At 46.2% G+C, this 26,294-nt stretch overlaps 1 protein-coding gene across 3 annotated transcripts in view; it reads right to left on the bottom strand.

The window, feature by feature from the left end:
* Positions 1–26,294, bottom strand: part of TUT7 (terminal uridylyl transferase 7) — a 2,420,963-nt gene that overhangs the window by 552,339 nt on the left and 1,842,330 nt on the right. For all 3 annotated transcript variants that reach the window (XM_069625717.1, XM_069625718.1, XM_069625719.1), the window contains 2 exons: positions 19,175–19,222; positions 18,994–19,085 (listed from right to left, as the gene is read on the bottom strand). In XM_069625717.1, coding sequence (XP_069481818.1) covers positions 18,994–19,085; positions 19,175–19,222 — 140 coding nt within the window. The remainder of the gene's footprint in view (positions 1–18,993; positions 19,086–19,174; positions 19,223–26,294) is intronic.

Raw genomic sequence — 26,294 nt, 5'->3', positions numbered from 1 at the left:
CTGTCGGCCCCCTAGTAACTGATGGTGTTCTAAGTGGTTTTGAATTTGGGAGTAAGCTATTTTGTCGATTTTCAGTAGAAATGGGACGGTGGTTATGGGTCGGTAGTTGATAGGGATTGAAGGGTCCAGAGTCGGTTTTAAGGTGGGGTGTTTACCCAGGCTTTTTTCATGCTAATGGGGACTGTGTTAGAGCTAAAGGATGCGTTAACAAATTCAGTAATGACTGGTGATAAGGTGTGGGCTCATAGTTTGACTAGATGGGAAGGGAATTGGTCTTCTTTGCAGTTGGAAACTGAGTTTCATTATGGTGTCTAGTACTTGTTTATTAGTGACTGGAGTGAATTGAAAAGGGGTGCAGATGGAAGTGGTGGCAGGGTTGGAGGCTATATTAAGGAAGCGTTTTTTTGGCAAGGAGAGTTTTTTTGCTTTCAATTTTCTTTTGTAGTAGCATAATTTTAGAGGCTAATGCGTCTTGTATTGTGGTGCACCAGGTTTTGCTGGAATTCTAGGGTACTGTCACTTGGCATGGGTTCTCAAGCTCTGAGGATGGAGAACAGTTCTTTGCTGTCAGAGTTGGCATTGGTTATACGCTTGTTAAGGGTGTTGGCTTTATGAGAGATTATGGCTGATTTATACTTGATGGTATTTACCACGAGGTTCCACAGTCTAAACAGGCTCAATGTTTATTCCTCCTGCAACAATCTTCTGCCACGAGTTCCATAGTATAGGATCTCACCCCTAGCAGAAGGTGGTATCAAGCCTGTAAGGCAATCACTCCTTGGCCAAGGTATTTTATACAATGCCACAAGCCCGTGCAAATACCCCATACTTCCTCTGGCCAAAGGAAGGACAGACAAGTACCATTAAGAGTTCTTAATAAGGCTGTTGTCCCTGCTCATCCAGTTGTGCCAGATCCTATGGCTAATGCCACCTTCTTTACATGAATTGAGCTGGCATCAGCATTCTTTTCTGTTCCAATAAACGAAGAATGACAATACCTCTCGTGTTGCATGCATCCTTCAATGCCCTATCCCTGACACCAAGAGACTGCTCTGCTCCTTTTTGGTAATCAGCCATTTTTGCCGCCCTTGGATTTTTGATAATGCCTCTGTTGCGCTCATGCAAAAGATGCTTTTAGATGCATTGCCTGATAAACTAACCTGATCTCTAAAGTACACCACTTTTGCAAACATTTAAACTGGCCCCTCCATCGCCCCTGCCCGAGTCCTCCCGGATTATTCAAAATCCTTCACCATGTTCTGTGATGAGATAGAGGGGTATGCCTTAGGTGTACTCACACAGAAGCATAGGGGCATACAATGCCCAGTGGTCTACGGCCGCTCTCAGTTAGACCTGGTAGCCTCCGGCTTCCCCAAATGTCTAAAGGCGGCGACTGCTGCTGCACTTCTATTCTCTAAAGTTAACACCATCGCACTGGCACGCCACATAAATATGGCAGTGCCGCACTCTGTATTGGCCCTACTCAGAGGTAAAACAACACCTATCAGCGTCCCGCCTCACTAAGTATGGAAAAAATTACTCCTCTCCACCACCAATATCACCCTCATAAGATGCGCCCCTCGTAATCCTGCCTCCCTTATAACCCACTCTTAAGGATAGTATCCCGCATGATTGACTTGCTGCATTTGACATAGTTTCTTCTCCATGGCCCGGCCTCAAAGATGTCCCCCTCCCCAATGCCGATCTAGAACTTTGACGGCTTGTGTTTTAGAAGATTCCACTGGAAATTGACAGGCAGGATTTGCAGTTTGTACCACCTTGAGCCCATAGAAGTGTTCCAGCTCCCATCAGTAAGATCAGTGCAGGGTGCTGAACTCATTGCCCTCATCAGGGCCTGCACGATCGCCACACAATGCACAGCCACGATATAACTGAATTCCCGCTATGCCTTTGGTATCTCTCTTGATTATGGAACGCTCTGGAAACAGAGAGGTTATCTCAATGCCCAAGGTACCCCTATCCTCAATGCATCCCATGTTGAAGCACTGCTTGACGCTATTTTGTTACCCACCGAGTGGGCCATTGTCAAGCGTAAGGCCCATGCCCGATGTTCATACAGCATCTCCCGGGGAATTGCTTTGGCAGACCAGTATGCCAAAAACACGGCCCTCAGGCTCCTGATTATGTGCTGCTGTTTCTCCTCTCATTTGAAGACCCCCTGGCATCCCTTTCCAGACTGGCAGACCTCCAAGAAGCGGCTCCCAGAATGAAAAACAGAGCTGGAAAACTAAAGGTTGTATGTGTTGCTCTGATTGCTTAGGATGTGATAGCATGGGCTGGTTAGGGCCCCCCCCCATCCATTGCAGCCATACTTGACACGTGTGGCTCAATCTGCGTTGCATTCCAGTAAGGGGAATAGTACTGCAAAGTTCCAAAAGATACTGATTCGCTCCCAACTTCCCCTCCATTGCACAAAAGTACTGCGCCCACTGCCCCACTTGTCTTAAATACAACCTGTGAAAGCCTGTCAAAACAACTCACCAGACACATGACCTGCCCCACTTGATCTCAAATGAAAAAATGTGCCTCCTTTGAATATGCCCTGGTTGTCATAGACACATTCTCCAGATGGACTGAGGCCTACCTCTGGAAATATGCTGATTATATCACTGCAGCTAAGAGACTACTGAAGTGGTTCATCCTACGCTGTGGCCTCCCAGTATCCATAAACCCTGCCACGGGCATTCATTTCACAGGAAATTTGCAAGACCCTACATATTCTTCAGAAAAAGTTAGACTGCTCGAAATGGGTACCTGAAAAACTGCCTTGCCAAGGTGTGCCATGTAACAGGCCTAAGATGGCCAGGTGCTCTTCCTCTCTTTTTGATGGACATTAGAAATACTGGTAGCAGAATGCCTGGCCTGTCAACACATGATATTCTAATAGGCAGACCCATGAGGATGCCAGCGACTGCCCCACTAGCTCCAAATCGATAATGTTCAAATGAATGATCTTGTTGCGTCTGCCTATTCACCTGCAGAGCTGCCAGCCCGCAAACATTTTCAGCACGCCGACCCGCTACTTTTCTGCTCCACGCCTGACCAAGCATCTACCCTGCTGGCTTCCTGAACTTTTCCATCTGCTATCTCCAGCTTCCCAGGTCCAGGGATCACCGAAATTGCTTGGAAATTTTGGACATAAGGCCACATTCTGCGTAGGGCTGGCCAACACAAGTTAGGAATATTATTGCCACTGAATGCCCACTACATAACTGATATTTCTCTGATCACATGCCTATCATACTCACAATGTGTTACCAACGATTACTGCTCACTTTTCACGTTCACAGGCTACCCAAGCAAGCATCCCGTGGACAAGATACTGCCCTGACTGGTGGGCGAGATTTATTGTTGTAATAAGTGTACGAGATATGATAGTTTCTTGCACAGTGATATGGATTTTAAAGTATTGAACCCTGTCTTTTCTCTCCGTCCTCACGTCTTTCCACGCCAGTATCTCTAGGTACACAGCCGTGATATATACTGACCAAGTTGGGGAGCGCCTGCACTAAATACCACTAGCACAGCCATTGGAATCCCCAACGCATAACAGACATGTTACCCCTGCCAACTGTTTTCTGGGACTGCTGCCCAGTACTTCGGTATTCAATCCCCCAGATACCTATATGTTCCTCAAATTTCTCAAGGACATATGCCGATCCAATGAATGCCTCAGATTGTTATGTCTGAGCACACACTCCAACACATGCTATCGGAGGAATTCCTTTCACCCCAGTGTTATTTCCTGAATTTGACTGGCCTTAGTTGTCCCCCATTACAGTATACACTGCTACACCTCCTTCTCCAGTACCATCCACCCATCCATCCACCCATCCATCCACCCATCCACCCATCCACCCATCCACCCATCCACCCATCCAAGCAGGCCAACCTGCACCCTGTGGTCTTTACCCTGTCCAAGGGACGACCAAATGGGGGGGTTCATGTGGCAGGATTGTCCTAATACTATACCTCCTAGCAATCACCATCCCCTACGAGGCCTGAGATCCGTCACAATGGCTTTGCCTGAGGCTCCTGTCATGCCCACACCTCGCCTTGGCTCAGTAGGCCACAACCTAATGCTGCCCTTGGGACCCACGAGACACCAGCTCCCAGTTCCTTCCCCTAGCTGTGTACAAATACTACCTTATAAGGAGTATTCCGGTGTTTACACCAGAGTTGCGTACTGATCTTGCTACACACTGTACTGTGCATGTACCTCCAAGGTTTCGTCACTAAAGTCTGCTTCCTAGTATTACTAAATGTCTAAAAACGTCATGAGCTCTGACCGAACACCGGGAGAGCTCTCCGTCTGACACTGGTCACTTGCTGTTCGTCTTTCTCTAATAACGTGGTTTGCCTCTCAGCTGTGTCCCGACTCTTCATTTGCTGCAGGATTTCCCCCTGCCTTGGGGATTTCCTTATCAACACCTTTAATCAACGACAGGTAATGCATTGCCCATTTGTCCAACAGCTCAATACCATACAGGAGTTTAGGACAAATATTTCCTTCAAAGAATTTGATCGGTATAAGTGAACATGTGCAGAATCAATGCTTAATGTGTTTCATTTGGGGAATATAAAAGTCAGCTTTTACCCTCATAGTTCTTAAGAAATACTTTATCTGGAGAACCGATAAATGGAAACCCCAACTAAATTATGGAATTAACGCTTTCCAAGGCCTTTCCGTTAAGAGAAGAGCTCAAGGTGGTCTTACGTTTTCTTTGCACCATAGACTTAATCTGTGTTTTTTAAGTTGTTTTCCTTCGCATAGCCTTCAAAGGCTGCCAATAGCCGATGTAGCCCCATTAAGTATGGTCAATCAAGACGAAATAGTCAGCATAATCCATCCAACAAATTGACAAATATCCAACTTTAGGAGTGACAAAAGCAGCAACTTCTAATGATTTACCCACATCGGCCACATAGAGATTAAAGAGACAGGTGGCCATGATGCACCCCTGTCTCTGGCCGTTACACATTGGTATCTTTATAGCCATAGAGCTCTCGTGATTCAGCCACACTCTTACATAGGTGTCTTCATGTAACAAAATCAATTTGAGAAGACCTCTGGGGATTCTCCACTGACTTAATTTCTCCCATAATTTGGCTCTAATAACAGTATCAAAGGCACTGGATAAATCCAATGGCGCGAGGTGTATCGCTGGGTATGCCCCCTTATTATCAGAGTTCTGAAGACAACCCAACAGGAAAACGTTCAAATTGGTTCCATGAGATTCCTGAAAATCTGTATTAAAAGGGGAAATCAAGTCATTACTATGAGCCCAAGACTCAAGGTGCTTCAGTATCATGATTGCAACAATTGTACTATCTGGGAGCGGACTTTGCTTGAGACTCGGCTGCGGGGGGAGATTGACTCTTTGGAAAAGAGTATACAGGCCTGTTCGGAGGGGACAATACGGGAGGCTCAGAAAAAGAGGGAGGAGTTGGGGACCCTGGAGATGGGGAAGGTTGAGAGGCAATTGCAATTCCTGAGGCAGAGACATTACGAAAAGGAGGACAAGGCAGATGGACTTTTGGCAGCACGTTTGCAGGGGCAGAGGGCTGAATTATGGGTTGATGGGATTGACAGGGTGGATGGTCAAGCTGAGACAAGCTTGGAGTGGGTAGCAGAGAGCTTTGCTACATTTTATAAGGGACTGCATGGCTTGGAGGGGGAGCCGGATCGGGGAGGGACAGACATGTATTTGCGGGATATTGCCTGTCTCGGGAGGAGATATCAGCAACGGAGGCGCAAGTTTGTCTCAAGGAGATCATTTTGGCAATTCAGAGGCTGCAGACTGGGAAAGCCTCTGGGGAGGACTGTTTTACACCAGATGTATATACATTTAAGGGTTGCCTCTCGACTCATCTTGTTAAGTTGTTTAATCATATTTTGGAGATTGGAAGGGCCCCAGTGTCCTTTCAGCATGCCTTGATATCAGTGATTCCCAAGGAGGGAAGGGACCCCAGGTCTTGCAGGAGATTCGTCCAATATCCCTGCACAATGTGGATGTGAAGATCTTCACAAGGGTGCTAGCCTCTAGACTTGAAACCTTCATGCCGAGGTTGGTCCACATGGATCAGGTGGGTTTTATTAAGGGGAGACAGGGGGCTGATATCCTGCGGAAGACTCTACACCTGATGGACATGGCTCAAGCTAAAGGGGATAATCCAACACTTTCGGCCCTCAATGTGGAGGAGGACTTTGACCGGGGCAAATGGGCTTTTTTGTATGGGGTTCTGGGGAAGTATGGGTGAAAACATGCTTATGGGTACTCAGGAGTTGTATTCTACTCCATCAATGAGGGTGGTGGTTAACGGTCGGTACTCAAGGGAGCTCAGGTTGTGTAGGGGGACAAGACAGGGGTGCCCGCTGTCTCCCCCCCGTTATTCGCAATGTCCATGCAGTTACTTGCGGAGCGACTTAGGGTCACCCTTCAGGTGGAGGGGATTCGAGTAGGGGGGGGATGTCTGAGCTTAAGCTGGGGCTTTATGCGGATGATGTCTTGCTTCATGTGCGCAACCCACAATCCTCTATCCCGGAGGCCCTGGGGGGGGGATAGGTTGGTTTGGTGCATTGTCAGGGTTTAAAGTTAACAGGGCCAAGTCTGTCCTGTTCCCTTTCAATGACAATGGCTCCAGAGATTTAGAGGTGTTGAAACGCTTAGGAATGGAGGTGTGTTTGGAGACGTTGCATTACCTCGGGGTGGAAATCACCCGTAGGTTAGGGGATTTATGGGGGTGCCAATTACCCCCCTCTGTAGAAAACTCTGTACAGTGATATGCCGAATTAGGAGAAGCTCACAATATCGTGGATAGGATGCCTAAATGCATTGAAAATGAACTTCCTTCCTAGGATCCTGTATCTTTTTCAGATGCGTCCGATAAGGGTTCTGGAGGCTTTATTTCAGGAAGCTAAATGGCAGATGCTGCAGTTTTTGTGGCAGGGGAACACACCTGGGTGACCTATGATACGCTGGTCTTCCCCAAGCACAGGGGGGATCGTGGGCTTCCCAGACCTTTCTGGGTACTACAAGGTGGCGTAGTTGAGTCTTGGTTCCTGACTTGTAGGGAGAACAGGACAGGCAGTGAGTTTTCCTGGAATATCTCCATCGGAGGCCTGCCACAGTGGGGGAATGGTTGTGGGAATAGGGGGAAGATTCCGCATAGGTTATGTGTGAATCCCATTTTGGGGGTTATTTGGGATCTCTGGCATCCAGGAGTGGGAATGCAGGGGGTTACAATGTAGCCATACCCGATTAATAACTTAAGGGCCCGGGGATAAGAGAGGGGATTCCCGACTTGGCCTGATATCGGCCTGGTTTGAGGGTGGTTTGGCCAGGGTGGGGCAATTGTGGAGTGATGGTTTATTTATATTGATTCAAGAACTGGAGTAGGCACTGCATATAGGGAAGTTGCCGTTTTTCATATTTATATACCGTTAAAAGGGCTTCTTACAGCAGAGAAATGTAAGCTACTTCAAAGGGAGCATACGCAGGTCAAGAAAACATTGTACTCTTAAGTGGATACGAAGGGAATGACCTCTGCTCTGTATGGGGCGTTAGTGGCCCCTTCAGGACATGGAACAGATTGTCTCCGGGGCAGATGGGAAGGTGATCTGGGGAAGGACATTGATGAAAGACTATGGCTGTTGATCTGTCGGAAGGCATTTAATGCTTCGGTATCCTGTCAGTAGAAATTGCATGGCATCAAACTCTTGCATTGGTGGCAATATGATTTTGTCTGCCTTTCTAAAATGTATGCTGGGGTCACCAAGGTTTGCTGGCATTGGTGCGGGACAAGAGCTAAGTATTGGCATATGTGGTGGGCATGTGAGAGCGCAGGCGTATTGGATGGAGGTCTTGGGCTGGATAAATGAGGTGGAGTGATTGAGGGGTTATCTCGCCCCTTGGAGCCCTTGATTGTGTTTGATTTGGAAGAAAGGGAGGGCGAATATAGGGGCCTACCCACAGTGGCCCATTTCTTTTTGCTGGCTGCCAGAGCTTGGCTGGCGTGTCATTGGAAACAGGAGTGTGCGTAAACATTTTCTTGTCTTTTAAGCACTGGGTTTTAACCATTCTGCACAGTGATTACTAGATTTTACACTGTCCAATCGCTGGGTACCGAGTCTTTTTCTCTTGTCTTGATCTCTATCTGTGGTGAAGAATAGGAATTTCAATTAAGTATGTAGTCACCTGGGAGGTTAACGTGTGTTGATTATTTTTACGATGTGCATTTTGGCAGGTTGTTTTTACTTTTTGTTGATTTTTATTTGTGACTGTAGGAGTGATGTTGGCCACTCACATGTGGGATACAGATATTATATTTAGTGATTCTTTCTTAGGGACTACCCATTAAGGCTTGAATGGTGGTTTGTTGGTTGAATTGGTGTGTGAGGATCAGTTTATTGTTTGGCTGGTGAAAAATACCAAGGTTCTTCTGGTGTGGGCTTTTAAGTTCATATTGTTTTTTTGTCAGAAATGCGACTGTGCAGGGGGTGCGCGGCTGCCTATCGTCTCCCTGGTCAAGTGGGGACACTGGGCACCCGAGCACCTTGCTGCATTGGGATGAGGTCTGTCTTCTTTTCAAGCAAAGGTTATTTTTGTTTACAGAGCATTTCAACATGGCGTGATGATGACGCCATCCATTATGAGCACAGTGAGCATGCGCACCTCATGGATAAGGATTGCATTAGAGGTGGAATTACTTCTGGGGCACCGCGGGAAGAGTACTCTTTAGACGCATCTTATTTTAAAGATTGTTCTATGAGCCAGGTTTCACTTCCGGGTTATCTTGGGCAGAGATGTATGGTAAACTTAATTTCTGCTCGTCAGGTAGGGAGTTTGGAGGCACTTATAGTTATGTTACCTTGTAGGAGACTTATTGTATATGCAGTGAGTGACTCACTTGTTACTTTTGCAGGTGAGTCCATCACAACGCGACCAAGAAAGAGGCTGTTGCGCCTGCGTGGTTGGACCTCATCTAGAGGAGTTTACCTGCGCGGGTTGGACCGTGCGATTCACTACTGGATTACTCGTCGGCTTCCTGATGGGGCTAGGCTTGTGAAACCTGATAGTATGGAGAAGCCTGGTTTGTTATCATTATGGAATCATTACTCATTGTTAGGGAATCATTATCCATCATTAGAGAATCATTACCCATTTAGGGATCCAGTTATCCATCATATATTCTGATTAGTACTGATTAGGAGTACATGAAGTAGTCTCATTAGACTATCTACATTATCCACAATATTCTGCCACTGTGTATGCTTTTGCATTTGAATATAGAATGAGACATGTTATATTTAGAGACACATGTAGAGATAGTGTTTGCATATGTATGCATGTAGAGAGACACGCATTGAGTGTGCACTTAGAATATGCATTGAGCTTTAAGTGTAGTGCTTGGTATGAATGAAGGTGTTAGGCACTACATTCGAGAATAGAATGCATTAGCTGGCATTATGAAGCCATTCCACTGAATTGAGCCGCGGAGTGCGGGAAGTTGTCATGAGTTAGTGTACAAGTATTTGTAAACATTTCCTTGGCAGGACAGATAACACAACCTTTGTCTGAGAGGAGAGGGATGCTGGCCTTATCAGCATGGCTGGCTGTGCTTCGCAGACAGAGAAGGTGGGGGCCAGGCAGCAGGGAGTGCTTTTGCATGGAGAGGGGGAGAGCTTTGCAGGCAGAGACATGCATGAGAAGGATAGAGGAATGAATGGAGAAATATGAGAGATGGTAGGATGGTATGGCAGGCAGACAGAAGGCCATGATATAGATAGATAGGCCGAAATGTCACATTGACAAAGAACACAGAGTGATTGCAAAGTAAAGTACATGCAACACAGACATTTAGGCACTGGCTCGGATATAGAACGCTGACACAGAAACGAGGGAATGCTTAATGTAACCATGGAGAAAGTGTGACGTGAATTGACACTAACTGGAAGCCAGACATTGAAGTAGGAAGAGACGTCTGGTTGGCATGAGATCGATGCAGCCTTGGTAGACCAGCTTGGGAGAGATCGATGAGCTTGGCAGAGGCTTGAGGCAGTTCGAGTGACCAGACTTGGCAAAGGGAGCTGGAGAGGGGAGAGATGGGACACGGGAAGCATGGTTTATGGCCTAGACTGATTGATTAGGGCAGACACTCACAGAGAGCTTTGGGTTTGGAGAAGGGGAAATGAGAGAGAGAGAGCGAGCGAGAGAGGGGATTGGAGAGGAATGCTAAATGCTGACACTTGCAATATGTATATTGCATTAGACATGATAGATCCAGCTAATCCCAGGCTTACATTAGAAGCCTGTAAGGCATACAGTTAATTCACTGCATGGTAGATTTGCACCAACTGCATTGAAGGTGCACATTTGAGTTTTGCATTATATTATAGTAGTGTTTGCATCATGCATTGCTGTGCCTAAATAAATGTATTCCATTGTATTATAATTGAAACAGACTTGTGCGTTTTCATTTGAGTATTTCTTGTGTCTATGGTTATGGTAATAGGTTATGTTTGTGTGTCCATAGCATAGTAACTTAGGAGTAACACAGTGCACAAAGGCCCTGAGATACAAAAGCAGGGGAGGCATAGTGATCCACACCCCCCCACCCCCCTAGGGATTGTCTAAAACGGATACATGGTCGCCCACTAGGGGCTAGGCCAAAGGTAGCTTTGTCAGATTTGTTTTACGGTCTCACAGGCTCACTTTATGCTCGTTTCTTGTACGTTGACTGGTTGTCTTTTTTACGTTCACATAGGGAATAGTGATTTAGGGTGATACAATATGGACCTCTTTTTTTAAAACTATGTTTACATATGTATTGACACTAGTGTTTGAAGAATTTTGGTTGAGATGGTGATTAGTGCTGTTTGTTCACAATCAGGCAAGGGTGGTCTGAGGTGATGGGTAGGTCACCACAGGTGGAAGGGGTGTGTGTGTGTGTGTGTAAGGTAAAGGTTATATTTTTTATTATAGTTCATCTGTGATGACAATTTTATATTTAGATTTTTTTTTCTGCTTGGTATTTTTATTGGGTGATTTGTGTCCATTATACACAGAGGCTATCCCCTGTCCCCAGTCTACTGTAGACTAGACAAGCTCTTTTGATTATTTGCCTTCCAGTCTGGGTGATGATCATCAATGATAGGAGGTCTTACTGGTGATTGAAGTAAGATGTGTTGTGGTTCTGTTAGAGGTGTGCTTTATGTTTAATACTGAATTTAACACGTGTTACATTACAATAATGTTATATTTTCTTGCAGGTATTTCAGGGTATTACCCCAGGGCTGGGACATATTGTCCCGAAACGCGTAGGATTTGCTATACCAGCTTGTAACCCTCATTTTCTTTGTGAAATTAGCTTCTTGTAGTACATTCATGAGACTATGACATAGGCTGTTAATGATTTGCCTTGGGATCAACAGATGTATAAAATGTATTGATGGATTTGTTGTATAGGTATTTATGTTTAAATTAGATGTATTAATGAGGTTTGTGAATGGGGTATAAAACAGGATGACTGCTAACTCTTGAGTTTACATTGAGAAAGGGTTGTTTTCCCCATTTATTTTTACATAAGAAATGTTTGTGTTTCAATTAAAGATATGATGATTATTTATTTTTCTCAAAAATGTTCCTAAGCGTTGTAGAACCTTGGGTTCACACATAGTTGGCGAGTGCTAGGGGCGTTCTGGGCTGCAGTTCAGACATTTGTACGCATGTGTTTGTTTGAGTTTTTTGTGAGTATACCCTGCCATAACTTCTAGCACCACCTTGAGATCATATACTCTTGAACTACAATTGGATTTAATTAGAGTGCAGTCCCAATTTCCTGATTCTATTGAAAGCGGGAGAGACTGCCTCGGCATGCTGAATGGGTGTCCAAAGTCAAACATATTTACTGGATGGAAAGAATTACAGCATGACTGCATGGTGGGAGTGCTCAGGCGAAAATGGAATGGTTGGGGTTCCAGTCCAAATATATGGGCGTGTGAGGTGCCTGTGGCTTCAGGGTTTTTAGGGTGTTCGAGGGGCGGTTGGGCAGACTCTCCCCTCCCCCCACCCCGGCTTACTTGGAGGTCTTACTGGTTCTTCCTTATTTTCGTCACAAGCCAGGGGAGGGTGGGGCTATTGGTGTAGTCATGGGGCAAGGGTGGCAGGGAGGGGGCTGAAGGGCATTGTTGTGATTTGTGTTACTGCGGCCCTGGTTGGGGGCCTTTGGCTTTTCCCTTCTATAATTGAAAATGTAATAAAATGTGAAGGTTTAAAAAAAAAAAAAAAAAAGAAAGTGAGCCAACAAGTCAGAAAAAACAAACTTCACTTTGCTGTGTCCACTAACTCTGAGGTAACACTGGTTTCCGATTAATATCCCTCAGCTACTTCTACGTCCTCTGGCATATTCATCTGCTCTGGTTAAGGGACCTCTTGCAAAATCGCTGTGATTTTGGCTTATAACTTTGCGGCCAGCAGTTATACCAATCATTTTGAGTTTAATTGGCGACACATCTTGTGGGACTGCATCTGTATTCATCACCTCCAAAGATAAAACTGTGGAGTGAAACACAGTCGAGAGATTCCTGTGCTGGGTGAAACCTGTGCCATCCTGTTGCAGATAAAGTTTTGCAGGAAATGTTAAATGGAACCATATTTGGGAGCGTTTCGAGAAGATCAAAGAATTTGCTGAATTTTCCTTTCTGTCGCAGGACTCACCGAATGAGAACTGAAGGTACAGATTGCAGAAATGTCTATTTTAATATCACATAATTAATATACTCTAAGTTCAAGAGTCAGCACATGATTATGCAGGGACGTTTGCCTGTTGTCCTTTTTGGCACTTTCAACGACTTTCAATATAGGATTGAACAGGTGGAGCTGTTTTCCTGACAATGTTATGAAATTTTTGTTCAAGTCCAGGCCTTCATTATTTTAAGGGACACACTTTGATTTCCTTCCATAACCTTATCCAGTTACGTTACTGTATCATAATTGTCTCCAGACAGTTTTCTTGAATCGATTCATCTCGCTGATAAAATCTGCATGTCATTTCTTTCATAGCTTTCTGAGAGATCGAGTCTCCCCTACCTTCGCCCTCTCATTTTAGACATCATAGCTATCTTGATGGTTTCCTAGTAGACCTTCTAAAGGTATACTGAGGGTAGCAAGTACTATGAGAGGTCATGCTCGATACACTATCTGCCTTTGAGGATTCAGACAGCAACTTCTGTTCAAATGCCCCATAATCAGACCATATGCACTTTCAATGTGAACTGACCAACACTCCAACATGTTTGTATACCGCTGAGTATGCAACTGGAGTGCGTCAGGTTCAACTTATTGGTTATCAGCACAAACCCAATCTTTCCATTGTTCAAGCATGCCCCAGACCACATATCGGGGATGTATAAGGGTGTCGGAGAAGGAAGCTGACAGAAAGGTGGCATGGCAGTGGTCATAGACTCATCTGAGTATATAAAAGGCCTCACTATCCCCATCTTTTAAGACAGGTTTCCCTGCCTCGAAACTATATTAAAAGGTCCATCAGAATGTGAGTCAAATTAGACTCCACTGTCCCGTGTCACTACCTGCTTCTATCACTCACACTACAACTAAAGGATAAACTTACAGAAATGTCCTTCTTCAGATGACTGGCTCTCTTCTCCTGCTGCTTGGATAGACTCAAAAAGAATGTTCACTTGCTACAAAAATGCCACGGGGGATGACTCCTTCCACTGACTTGTGGGTTTCTACACAGCCTTTATACAATTCCACACCTAGGAGAATGGTTCCCTTCTCCTAGTGTAGATCTATAAAGTTTCCAATAAAATCAGGGGGAATGAGTCCCTTTCCCCTGGTGTCTCCAGCACAATTCCTAGCTGGAACCAGGAGAATGACTCCCTTTTCCTGGTATTACATGGCACAGTTATTTCTCACAATCTTCAGCTTGATGCACACTTGGCCACTCTGGTTTGTTGTTAGCAAAGACCCAAATCCTCCTTTGGTGATCACTGGGCTCAGTGCTCCAGATACGATTTCTAAGTGGAGTATTTTACTCACTATTTTTGAAAGTTGGGAGTACAATTATTTTTATGGGAGTAAAAATATGAGTCAAGATGGGAGTCATTAATAAACGAGCAAACATATGTTCAATTGCAAAACAAATATTTTTATGAGAAATACTTCTTCGCACCAAGTTATTCAGGTATATTAAAAGGTAAATTTGACCTCTTCCATAATTCTATTAGTTTTTTCCTGTGGTACTACATGAATTACTGGTCCAAGCACAACCATGGATCTGTTTCGGTGAAAGCAGGGGTAACAAGCTGCTATGTGTCCACTTCCCATTTTTTATTGCGAGTATTTGCCTATTTTTAGGGAGCAAAAGTGGCTAATACACCCCCTATCTGTAAGGCCTACTGGGCTTAATGCTGCCACTGCAACAAGGAAGTTCCTTGTTTGCTCAGTTCCCTTTTGTTGGGGTCGTAGACCCTTCTCTGGTGGTCAGTGGATTTATTATCAACAGTGCGACAAGGAAGATTTCCTCTCATACTCTCAGTATTTGCATTTGGGTACCAGAACCTTCTCTGGTTATACCAAGTAGCGGGCTACCAACTACTGAGGCTAGAGAGCTTTGTGAACCGGCCTCTCTTCTATCCTTGTGTCCCCTTCGGGTTGGGGAGTGACCATATTCAATGGGCTGTACCGGAGGTGATCGTCCTTGTCCCCAGAAGGGGAGTCTCTCCCCATGAGTTCCTCCTGCATTAAACTACCACTAGGGGGACTACTGGGTAGCAGCCGCACCTCCCTAGCCTCATAGAAAAGGGCTGCCCCTTGGGGTGAAGTGACATCCTCCTGTGAATTATCACAGATAATAGTTAGAAAGACAAAAGGATCAGGACTGTCAGGGGCAGGGCAGAAGCAGTGGTCACCTTCTAGCGTGCTTTGGAGGTGGTGTACCTTGCTAAGTGGGATTGGAGCAAGATTGTACGGGACCACATACAAAAAGGAAAGAAATCTCTTCTAGATTAGTTCTGCTACTCGAGTGGACAAGAGTATGCGTGTTTACTCGCAAGTGAGTATCTGTTAATTGTTAGGGCTCAGGAGGCTACTGAAGTTCGGCAAACCCGGTGAACTGTATGCGTTGTGGGAGTGTGTCAGTACAAGTCCCTGCTGTGTGTCCTGTAGATTTTCCTTTTTTGCTTTGGTCTTTCTGATGGCTGTACAAGTTAGCTAAGTGCATGTGATTGGGGAAAGACTGGGTGCCCAGTTAATAGTCTTGTCTGCTGTCTTGCACCCATTTCCCATATGTGCCAGCGATACCCAGTTGGTGTGGTGTTATTTCCACTGTGCTACTCAGATTCATTTTTACAGTTACATTTCCATATCCAACAGGTCTGAGAGTAGGACTTTGGGTCCCTGTGTATTTGTCGTGGGTCAGGAGACTAACCGAAGTTAGTGGGGAGTTCTCTGCCACTCCCTAGAAGTGGATGTTGACATGATTTCCTGCCTTTTGGTGCTGCACACACAAGTTGGTGAGTGCGTGGGCGAGAGATAGCGAGAGACAGAGTGTGCGCGATTGAGACAGTGTGTGTACTTGATAGAGAGGCGCGCGATTGAGAGAGAGAGCGCGCGCAAGAGATAGATTGTGGTGCTTGGGCCTGTTTGCCATAGTCAAGGGGCTGCATTCCCGACACCTACCCTTGATTACAGAGCTGTGTACCATCAGGATTCTTGCCCAGTGTTTTGCAATCTTAAATGCTTTTTTGCATATGCTTCTGTCAGTGTGTCGAGTGTGTATACAACTTGTGTATGCGGTTTGGTTGGAGTGTGTGTGACTCATTTAAATATTGTGATAGGAAGATGTGTGTTTTAAATGCATCTAGTCTTAAATGTTTTATATGAATGAGGCATGGTGCTGTGAGGTCTCATTGGTCCTCCATACATCGTTGTAGAATGCTCAGTGAATGTGAGGAGTACGATTGCATCAGTGTCAGTTTGTGCTGAGCTTGTGTGCCTATGGGTGTATGTGTGGGTTTCCTGCCTGTAATGCATGTAAATTAAAGAGTACATGGATTCCAGTATTTTGCTGTAAACAAATGTATGTGTGCTCTTGCCCGACCACAGAGCCTACCTGAGAATGAAGTAGTTTTTCATATAACAATGGCAGTTGTAAAATAAAAGAACTGACTAGTCTCTGCAGGTAAGAGGTAGTTGAAACCCCATACGAATTGGCACTGGACTGGAGCTAAATCGCTCACATCTAGTTGGTCATGGTAAATCAGAGGTCAAGACACTTGATTGTATGTGTAGTCTTGATTTAATCGGCTAATATTTGCCAGTGGTTAGCTGGGCACATGTAGTGCCTAGTCACATGAGGATAGGCCAACACGTGTTTCGATCGTAGGTCTTTATCAAGGCTGTGCAGATGGTGAAGTGCAAGTGTCTGTTGGTGACATGGTGAGTGACTGTCAGATATCGTAACACAATATGTTATAAGACATTATTGAATTGAAAAATCACAAACATGGTTCATATATACATTGTGATAAGTGCAGTGAGTGCTGTAGTGACATGTGCAGATCGTTTTGACCATAAGTAAAAATAATGTTATATAAAACCCCATGGGTATACTTTGTAGAAGACAACATTTTGAACCAAGGAAGAGACATAAAACAAGACAAAAAGAGATGAGAGGATTAGTTAGCTCAGGTTAGGGTATTTCTAATTAGGGAATGGTAAGATGGCTTACCAGAGTTTTAGCTGGGTGCTGGTCCTTGAATAAGGATGCTGGATGGCCACTATAGGAAAAGCAGTGGACCCGTCAGAGCGTATGTGAGCACAGTGTGAAGTAGATAACTGAGCAAGTGCTACATGGGGGTGGGTCCAAGGGAAAGTCTGAGGTGCCTGGGTGCATGCTAGTTACCCAGGTAGTGGGGGCATATGCTGGCGTGACTGATTAGCGCATTGGGCTGTAGATGAAGGAGGGGCTGGCATCCCAGAGTGGAGCTGAGGGCATAATTGTGTGCATGGTTGTGGGGCATCGAGGTTGATCGTGTAGTAAGAGATAGCTAGTTAGGACAAAGTGCAATAGCTGTAATAGCATGCTGTGTAAATCACAAAGTCAAGGCAATGCGCATGCCAGGCGTGTAGGGCATGGTGTAAGTGGGACCATGATGGGTTCTAGTGTTGGCCGATTCGCTGCGTGAGCCGAACCAGAAAGGGAAGGCGCATAGTCCGTGTTCTCTGCCGTGGTTAGCGGGGTGATGTGTCAGGGTCGGTGAGGAGCGATGGCATGGTGTGCGCGTGGTGGTGATGGCCTGGGGAGGAAGTGAATGGATAGGGCGCTAAACACAAGGGAGAAGCGATAATTAGTGGGGGGGTCCATATGGGATTGAGCAGGCTTGTGCCCTTAGGGGCATCCTGGGGCTTGGTACGGCAAGTTGGCCTGCAGGTGAGACGAGGTGTCATAAGCGCTATGTGTGGGGACATGGAGAGGACAAGTGTCATGGGGGATGTCTCTGATGAACTGAGTCGCTGTAAGTAGTGGAAGTACAGGGATGTCGAATGGCATCTGCACAGGGTGAACGAATTCCCTGAAGGAGCTGAGGGCGACCACGCCTCTGAAGAGCGGGGGCTGGGGTGTCCGTTATGTCTGCCATGGTGGTAGCAGGAAGTCAGGACCCTCCTAACTAGTTTATTCTCAGACTTCACCCTCACCCGCTAGGTATCAGTCGTACCAATCTAATGTAGCTGGACGGTTCAGCTGGACACACCACTAGAACGTAGAGAGGTGATGGAGGATGTACAATTCATGAAGTGCAAGATTTGTAGAGAAGGACTGAAGAAGCATCACTGAGGCGCAGAGGTTGGGGTATTGCAGGGATGGTGCCTGGGAGAACCAGAGTCATAGCACAGAGTCTCAGAGAGCCCAATATGTAGCACAGGGTCTCAGAGCAGGACATGTATATAATGCCGGCTCTAAATTGTAATAGGGTCACGGGTCTATCGCCCATACAGGAAGGCTAGGGAATTCTAGGGTAAGAGGGTGCCACCAGTCTGTGATGAGAGCTTAAAAGGGGAAAATAAGGAGAATTTCCCAAAGCTTCTTCAACACTTCCATGGCAAAGTCAGGGGTGCAGTTAGAGTATGGCATGGCACAACTATCCCAGTCATGAATGGGTAAATATGCTTCATGAAGGCAGAGAACAGGGCTGCTTGTTTAGTTCCAGAGGTGCCAAGGAAAATATACTGAGAAAACAGACCCCAGAGGGTTTTGCATGTGTAGACATAGCGGGTGAGTCTACATTCGATAGCACTAGGCCGCAAATCCATGTGTAAAGCAGGAATGATGGATGAGTGCACGACAAGCGGGCAAGCTCTGGCAAAAATACCTACCATGATCAACATAAATCATACGGCAGACAGACTACAAGCTACAAATGTACTATTACTACTACTATCTTAGTCCCCGCATAATCATTTTTAGTCCTAAATTCCAAAAGTAAAATACTTCCACAACAAAATCTTATTCAAAGCCCTGGAGCATGATTGCCACAAAGCCTCATTATTTCCAATACACATTTAAGATAAAAGAAATTACTTGAAACAAACTAGTCCACAGCCTGTTGCCAGACAGTCTTAACATGTTTTAATGTAGATATGGGGAGCCCAGTGACATCACTGCCATATTTGACATTTTCAGGTAATACTGGTTTCAGAAAGTATCAATGTTTCACCAAGCGTAAAAACGTTAGGGCATGTACTGGATAATGGCCATGCCTGTCCAAGCAAGTTACCCCAACCAGCAACTAGTCATATCCCTAATCAGGCACCCAAGAAGCCTACAATGCAACACCTTGCAAACCTACTGCCAGTGCCTGCTTTACAAATCACAAAGACATTTTGAATTGCTATTAAATAGAATAAAAGGAAATGGTCTGAAACTACACAACCAAAAAATACTTGCCATTTTTGTTGGATATTCTTTAGGGAAACTTTTCACAGGAGTACCAAACAATCTTCTCCCATTCATAAACGCTTTCATGATAAAGTACGCCACTAAGGGGTTAAGATAAAGGTAAACAATGTATGATCCGGATTAGGTGTAAAACTATGTATGTGACGACAGACAGATAAGGGCAACTTACTCTTTCTTGATAAACCTGCTCCAAGATTGTGGTTCAAATCAAAAGGATCTGTGGGCAAAACAAGAAATAACAATTAGCATAAATGTAACAAAAGATTTTACTAAATGTAGGTTGAGAAAGTCTTTGGAGTTTTGTGACTGTCTACACCAATCAGATGTTCAACTCAACGATTTTTGTCTTGCAGTCATAACGGAAGAATGGCCTAGTCAACCCTATGAAACCAAGAGCCTGCAGAACGCACAGATCCATGCAGCATGAGAAACAAGTCAGTGGGCTATCCTTTCTTATTATAGCATTGCAATTGATCATTAGCTGTGGCTTTTGCTGCGAGAATTGTCTTAGCAGCATTTGTCAGCTTGCCATATGTCCACCCACCAGAAATCTAAATATTGCATTTATTTAGGTGCAAAAGTTACATCAATTCATGGGTGGCAAGTGAGCAGAAAACCTCTAGATTACTTTAGCGAATTGAACTTGTACATCCAACATTTTCTATGTTCACTGTGCAAAGCGTCTCCAGCCTTAGATTGCTCATCATAGATATCGATTCAGAAAGTTGCAATTTGAAAAATGTCCTGCTATCCAGGGGCATGTTGTGCTCCACTTAGTGTCGTCAGGACTGTTGACCCCATGGCACCAGAAATAATGGGCACTCAGCCTCCTGACCTTAGTCCCTTATGCCCCCCTCCCCACCCTCATGGCTCAACAGCTGAGGGAACATGGTATTAGATATAACAAGCTCTCATTTATTATGGGTTGGCTGGGATGCAAGTGCAATGAGAGATCCCATTTGAGGAAAATCCATTAAAAAGCACATTACCGAATGTCATTTGTTGTTCTACTGGATTGCAGTCTCCCATAGATTCCTTATTTTAGATTTCCCAAAGCAGAAAGAAATTTGGAGGAGGGGAAAGGAGAATGAGAAAACATGAAACGTTCTAAAACTGCTCTGCCCAAGAAGTGTCCTGGTGCAGGAGAGGATTTCTGGGATTAAGGCAGTGAACCCCCCCCTGAATCCCCATGAAGGGCGAGGGCAGGATAGAGCACTGAAAAATGTATTTTTATTTTTTGAGAGAATTCAAAATCCAAACACCCCTTTTGGAGGAAGTTCAGTCTCATCCCAAGAGGCACATTTCATTTTCAGAAGGCCAGGTAAGGTGGCTGGCATGACAGCACCTGTGGGGCGCTGTGGCGCAGAACATAGAAAAGACATCCTCCACGTCGCTCTGCCCTGAAACCACGCTGAAGGGCCGCAAATCTGCATATATAACGGACCACAGACCCCAATTTCAGAACCAATGCTGTAGGAAGGCGAGGGGGCACAGCTGGTGGTAGTTTGAAGTGGTTGCGCTACCGAGAAGGGGCATAAATCTGCAAAGGTAAACGGACGAGTCTGCACGAGCTGGAAATGGTGGCTGAATAGCACTGGTGTGGGTGAAACGGGGCATCGCAAGACTGTTGGTAGCTTGGGCAGAATCTGGTATGGAGGGCAGAGACCTACACCGGAGGACAGCATACTTGCTCACGAACCGTTCGGGGTCAGGATTGCTGTGAGCACACTTAGTGCAGGCCGGGAAGACTCACTACCCCCCACCACCCCCTGCCACCCAGTGCCCAGCTCTCCCACGCAGGGAAAAGGAGGCGCAATAACCCCAGGAGCCTTGGCAGGAGGTCTGAGGGAGGTGGCAGTCCACCCATCAGCCTGGCTGGCAAGGGACACCGGCTGGCGTGCGTGGCCTGGAGAGGCAGCGAGGGGCTAAGAGGTCCCATCGGAGAGAGAGAGAGAGTAGGCGGAGCACCAAGTGTTCCGCTCCACAACTGGTGTCCCGGGGCTGCGGCGTGGAGGACAGCCCCGGCACCAACAATGCAAAGACAGCACCCTGGTCAGAGAGGGCCCACTAAATACACCAAGGAGCCCAGCTTGAGGGAGCAGCTCCCAAGGACAGTGGAAGGCAACCGCAGAGTGTGTAGACTGACACCCTCATGCAGTCGGTAGAACCGACAAAACACCACCCCAAGTGCCTGTGGGGAAAAGGAAGCCTAAATTGATGGCGGGTCTACCAATGCAGAGTGGTGGCCCAAGGTAGAGGGCCGCCCACCGAAGACAGGAGGGGGAGGGCTGTACAGGAGTGCACAGAGGTCCCCTCTCACCTCTTGCTCCTACAACCTGTAAAGGGTGCCTTATGTGACTAGCATGAACCGTCGCCCAGTGGAGAGCGGCAAGCCAAAGAAGGTGCAGGGTGTGTCCCAGGCCACTGGAACACAACACCACAGCAGCGAACGAAAGCTTGATAAGAACCCACATAGATGACAAAGCACAAATTACAGAAGCCAGGAGGCCAAACCAGGATGGAGTACAGCACCGGGGTGCAGCAGGGAGAGCCGTGCCAGAGACCCCAGGGGAGGAGACTGGAAGGAAGGACGAGGTAACCAGCTCAACACAGGACATCTTGAAAGCAACACAAGATGCAGAAAGAACACAGGATGGATGCAGTGGGGGTGGGCATAGATGTGGGGCTCCTACGACAGGACTTGCAGAATATGTCTACCAGAGTTCAGGAGGCTGAGGACCGCTTCTCGGTGTTGGAGGATGCACTCACACCACTGCAGTAGGACACCCAAATTATGCTGAAGAGGATGGTGATCTTGGAAAACCAGATGGAAGACGATGAGGGGCGATCCTGCCAGAATGATAAATGCCTGAGTAGCCTGCCAAAGAGGGCAGAGGGACCATCCCTGGAGAAGTGGATCTACGAGTGGATGGGGCCTCAGGGATTATCACGTTTTTTTTCCATTGAGCGTGCCCACAGGGTCCCAGGGAGGGAGACACCCGGGGCGCCCCACCCAGGCAGGTGATTGAAAAACTATTGAATTACAGCGACAGGGACGCCATCCCAGAACGGGTTGTGGCCATGGAGGCAGCAAGGGCAGTAAATGTGTCATTCCGGATGCAGCTGATTCAATACAAAATCTTGCACAGAAGTTACTACTCGAGAGATCGGCTACACAGGATGGGCAGAGCCAAGACAGCCACATGCCTTAAATGTGGGGAATTAGAAGGAACTTTTATCATATGCTATGGAACTGTAGGCTGGTCTCGACTCTGTGGGAGACGGTCAAGAGTACTGGGCAGAACAGTCCCTAAGGATCCCAAAATGATACTCTTACACACCAGCAGGGACTTTGAAGGGAGTAGGTGGGAAAGGGGACTTCAAGCCATCGCAGCAATTGTGGTTAAAAGGGATCTGGCGTTCAGATGGGGTTCTGGAGACATGTCAACAGTAGCGACCTGGGAGATGGGAATGGAAAACTGCAGAAGCACAGAAAGGATAACAGTGGAGCAGAGGGATGCAGGGCAAATGGGAGGACTATGTGGAGTGAAGGTGGGGGAGGGGCATTATTACGAAGGCATCACGGACCACTTGGCACTAAACAGAGACTGGGGTGGGGGCGGACATGGGGCAGCCACATTGTGTAACGTTATGTTGTTTGGAGCCATGTTCATTGGTTCTGGAAATGCAAATAAAAAGTTGATTAAAAAATAAATAAAAAATAAAAAAAAGGACAGCACTTGTAGCTCTTACACATTGTGCGAAAGTGATGGCTATCAAGGAGACAACTTTCAATGTCAGCACCCTCAACAAACATGAATGTTAGGGCTTTAACGGAGCCACCATCAGAAATGTGAAGATCCTATACAATAAGTATTAATTGGCGTGGACCAAATATGTTGGTAAGACCATTCAAGAATTGCATTGCTGTAGGAATCAAGAAGTAAGACATGTGCTCTGGTGTCTGCTGGAAAAACAGATATGGCAGCCAAGTAACCTTTCACTTTGCTGTTCTGAAGTCCTTGCTTGGCCAGATCTAGAATACATTCTAGCACAATGGCTGTGGAACAAATCAAAGTCTATATCCTTATCCCAGCAGCATTCTGAGAACGTTCGCTGATTTCGGGCAAAGACTATTTTGGCGGTGGCCTCTGAGGAATCTGGACAATAACTTCCTTCACCCTAGAGCCGCCACCTTTGCGGCTAGGGAGGTGAGCCCGCTATGCAAGACCCTCTCTAGGGGTCTGAGCAAGTGGGACCTCACTGGGAGTGACTGCCCTCTTGGGGACAAGGACTCCCATTCCAGCATGAAACTCCCATTCCAAACCACCCTTTCTCCATATATGGATGCCAGAAAAACTGTTGCATTCCCCCTTACAACTACAATGCATGAAGATTCTTCCTCGACTCTATTGGCTTCTGGTAATGGTGAACTTCGCCTGAGTGCCATGATCAAGGAAGAAGGGCATAATTTCATTGATCCTAATGATATATATAAGAGGGGAACGGACTGTGAATGGAGGAGGAACTCCCCTGCTGGGAGGAGAGTACGTGGAGCACAGATATCCTGGAGGGGCAGAGCCACGTCAAGCCGTGGAGCGAGCAGTGATGTGCCGAGCGAGAAACCCGCTAGCTGGAGGCTGGAAGGTGGGTAACCTTGACTAAGCAAGAGGTTCAGGTCAAGGGGAAAAAGGCCGTTAAGGCAAACATTTTAGTTGGAGGTGTAACCACTAAGAGAAGTGGTGTGTCTGGCTCCCAGCAACCGACACCAAGAAACGAAAGAGAAGCCTGAGGTCTCGAGATCCTGCTGACAAGAGCCTTTCTCGCCACAAGATGTACGGATGGGGAAGGAGATGCTGTGGACGTGTGGAGGCAAGCGATATCCATGACTGCAGGGTTTCCAGGAGGAACCAATGCAGGTACGAACTACAAAATCAATATATAACGGGTCCCCCGGCCCGACTAATCCAGAAAGAAAGGTATAAAAACAATGTGATTCAAGGATGGAATAGCTGCCAAATGTATGAAAAGTTAAGAAAACGAGATGGGCACACAGCCCCAATAAATGAGAGTGGAAAAGATACTGACAAAGTGTATCCAAGCTGAAACAGCCAATAAGAGTATCAAGGAAGCACAGACACATGTAATATACTGGAACAGAGTATAAGGAAGTGGAGTACTCTACAACCCTGACTGCAAAGTACATAAAATCATGGGAAGCTGTAGTCCCCCATCTGGGCAGAGGCCCTAAACTAAGTTTGTACCGAGAAATAAGACACAACCACAGAGCTACCCAACTTTGGGAAGTCCCAATGCTATGAAGTTCGGAAAGGAATTAATGTAATTGCAAGGCATCCTGGAGGGATTGGAACATTTAAAAAAATCAGAGATGGTTTCCTTATCAAAGGGAGAGGGAAACAGACAGACAATATTTGTTAACTTGCCAAAAGGATTGGATATTAAAGTTGTGAAGACAATCTTCAAGAACTGTGAGACTAAGAACAAGTCAAATACAAGTGGGCCAGGCAGACGTTCATACAGAGGCTATTATACAAGCCTCCCTTTTCATTTAGTTAGGTATTTTCTAAAGTGGTAGGGCCAGTTGGGTACTTGGGATTCGGACAGAAGACTATTTGTTTGGACTTGAATGCACTTTTTTCTTGTTTGGTAGGGAACTTCCCTCATAGCTATATGGAAAGAATGGAGTTTTCTTTTAAATTTAAATAAAACTCTTTTTGAACATGTCACTAAGTTATCCGACTCTGACTCCTCCTGGTACACCACACCACCTAGCAGACAAGAGCACATCCAGGACGTCATCTGACAAAGTACCACTCCTCTGTAGCTCACATTTTCAGTAATCAAGCATGAAGGGTGAAGGGGCCAAGATTTCGATAGGGCAATCTACCCTCCAATCTGGAGAGGTCAACCCCATATCAGTAGCTGCCACATACGGAAAAAAGTCCTAGACGGTCCGGGTACCATATCCGCCATACCTATTCTGGAGCAATATGAATAATAGTGGTCCTGAACCACCTCAATAACCTGAGAACCATAGGGATGATAGGAATCAATGAACCCATACCGGAGATCAAGGTTTCAGTCTACAACCAATGTGTCCCCCAGAGCCCCTTTCAAGGTGAATTCCCTCAAGAAGAACTTCTTCCACTTCCTGTTGACACTGGAGATGAAGAGGTCCACACACACACTTAAGTGGTCCCCCAGAGATCTTCTTCAATACCTCCTGGTACAGCTCCTACTTGCGGGTGACCGAGCCCTGCCTGCTCAAGGTTTTCGCTATTAGATTATTTATACAAGGGCGCCGAGCGGCCAACAGAGAGATGTTGTCCATCAGGGCCCAGAACTACAGGCACATTGCCTCCCAGCACAAGGTGAGTGATCCCAGACCACCTTGTTTGTTGAAGTAGGTCATGGCCACTATGTTGTCCATCAGGATCAGGACACTTCTCCCTGACAGAAGTGGTCAATGGCTAACCTGATTGCTCCGAGTTACAGGAGGGTATTTGAACCATCATCTCTGGTGGGAACCAACACCTGCTCAACCGGAAGAGCTCCTAGACATGGCTCCGTCTCCTCAAACCTTCAGTGAGGTGTCCATGACCATCATTGCCTGTGATCAGGGTTTCCAAAAAGGCTCTCCCTTTTATATTGTCCCGTCTGACCAAGTCTGGTTGAGCCTTGAACAGGTTCATCGGGCTGACCGATAACTTGGTCCAGGTGCAACAACTCAACCATTGGCATGACCTCAGGCACGACAAGCCTCCAGAAGCAGGGAGATACAGGACACAATGTTGCCACAATGTTGCCACAGAGACACAGAAAGCCTAAGGCCGGGATAAAAAGACTGATCCTGAAAGATACTTACCATTTGTTGAAAGTTTGACACCTTATGCTCTGGAAGGACAGTTCTGTCTGAGCGGGTGTAAATGACCACACCAATGAATTGGAAATGTTGGGCCGGTAACACATGGGGCTTCTTTAAGATGAAGAAGTCCAGACAGTGCAATATGTGGCAGATACAAATTAGATGTTCTGACTCTGGTTCTAGAGAATGCTTGAATGAGCCAGTCATCCAGGAAGGGAAAGAAGTGCATCATCTCCCTCCCGAGACAAGGCCTCCAGTGCAAGCAGCTTGGGGAAGACACCTGTGCAAACGGAAGGCCAAAGGGAAATAGATGTTGCCCCACCAAAAACCTCAGGTACCATCTCTGTGTTAGTAAAAGGGCACATGCAAGCAGGGATCCTGTAGGTTCAGTAACACTAACCAG

This window comes from Ambystoma mexicanum, chromosome 6p (genome assembly GCF_040938575.1).
Source record: "Ambystoma mexicanum isolate Mex_15411 chromosome 6p, UKY_AmexF1_1, whole genome shotgun sequence".
Lineage (NCBI taxonomy): Eukaryota > Metazoa > Chordata > Amphibia > Caudata > Ambystomatidae > Ambystoma > Ambystoma mexicanum.
The sequence above is the reverse complement of the archived record's forward strand: the minus strand, read 5'-3'. Positions and strand labels throughout refer to the sequence as shown.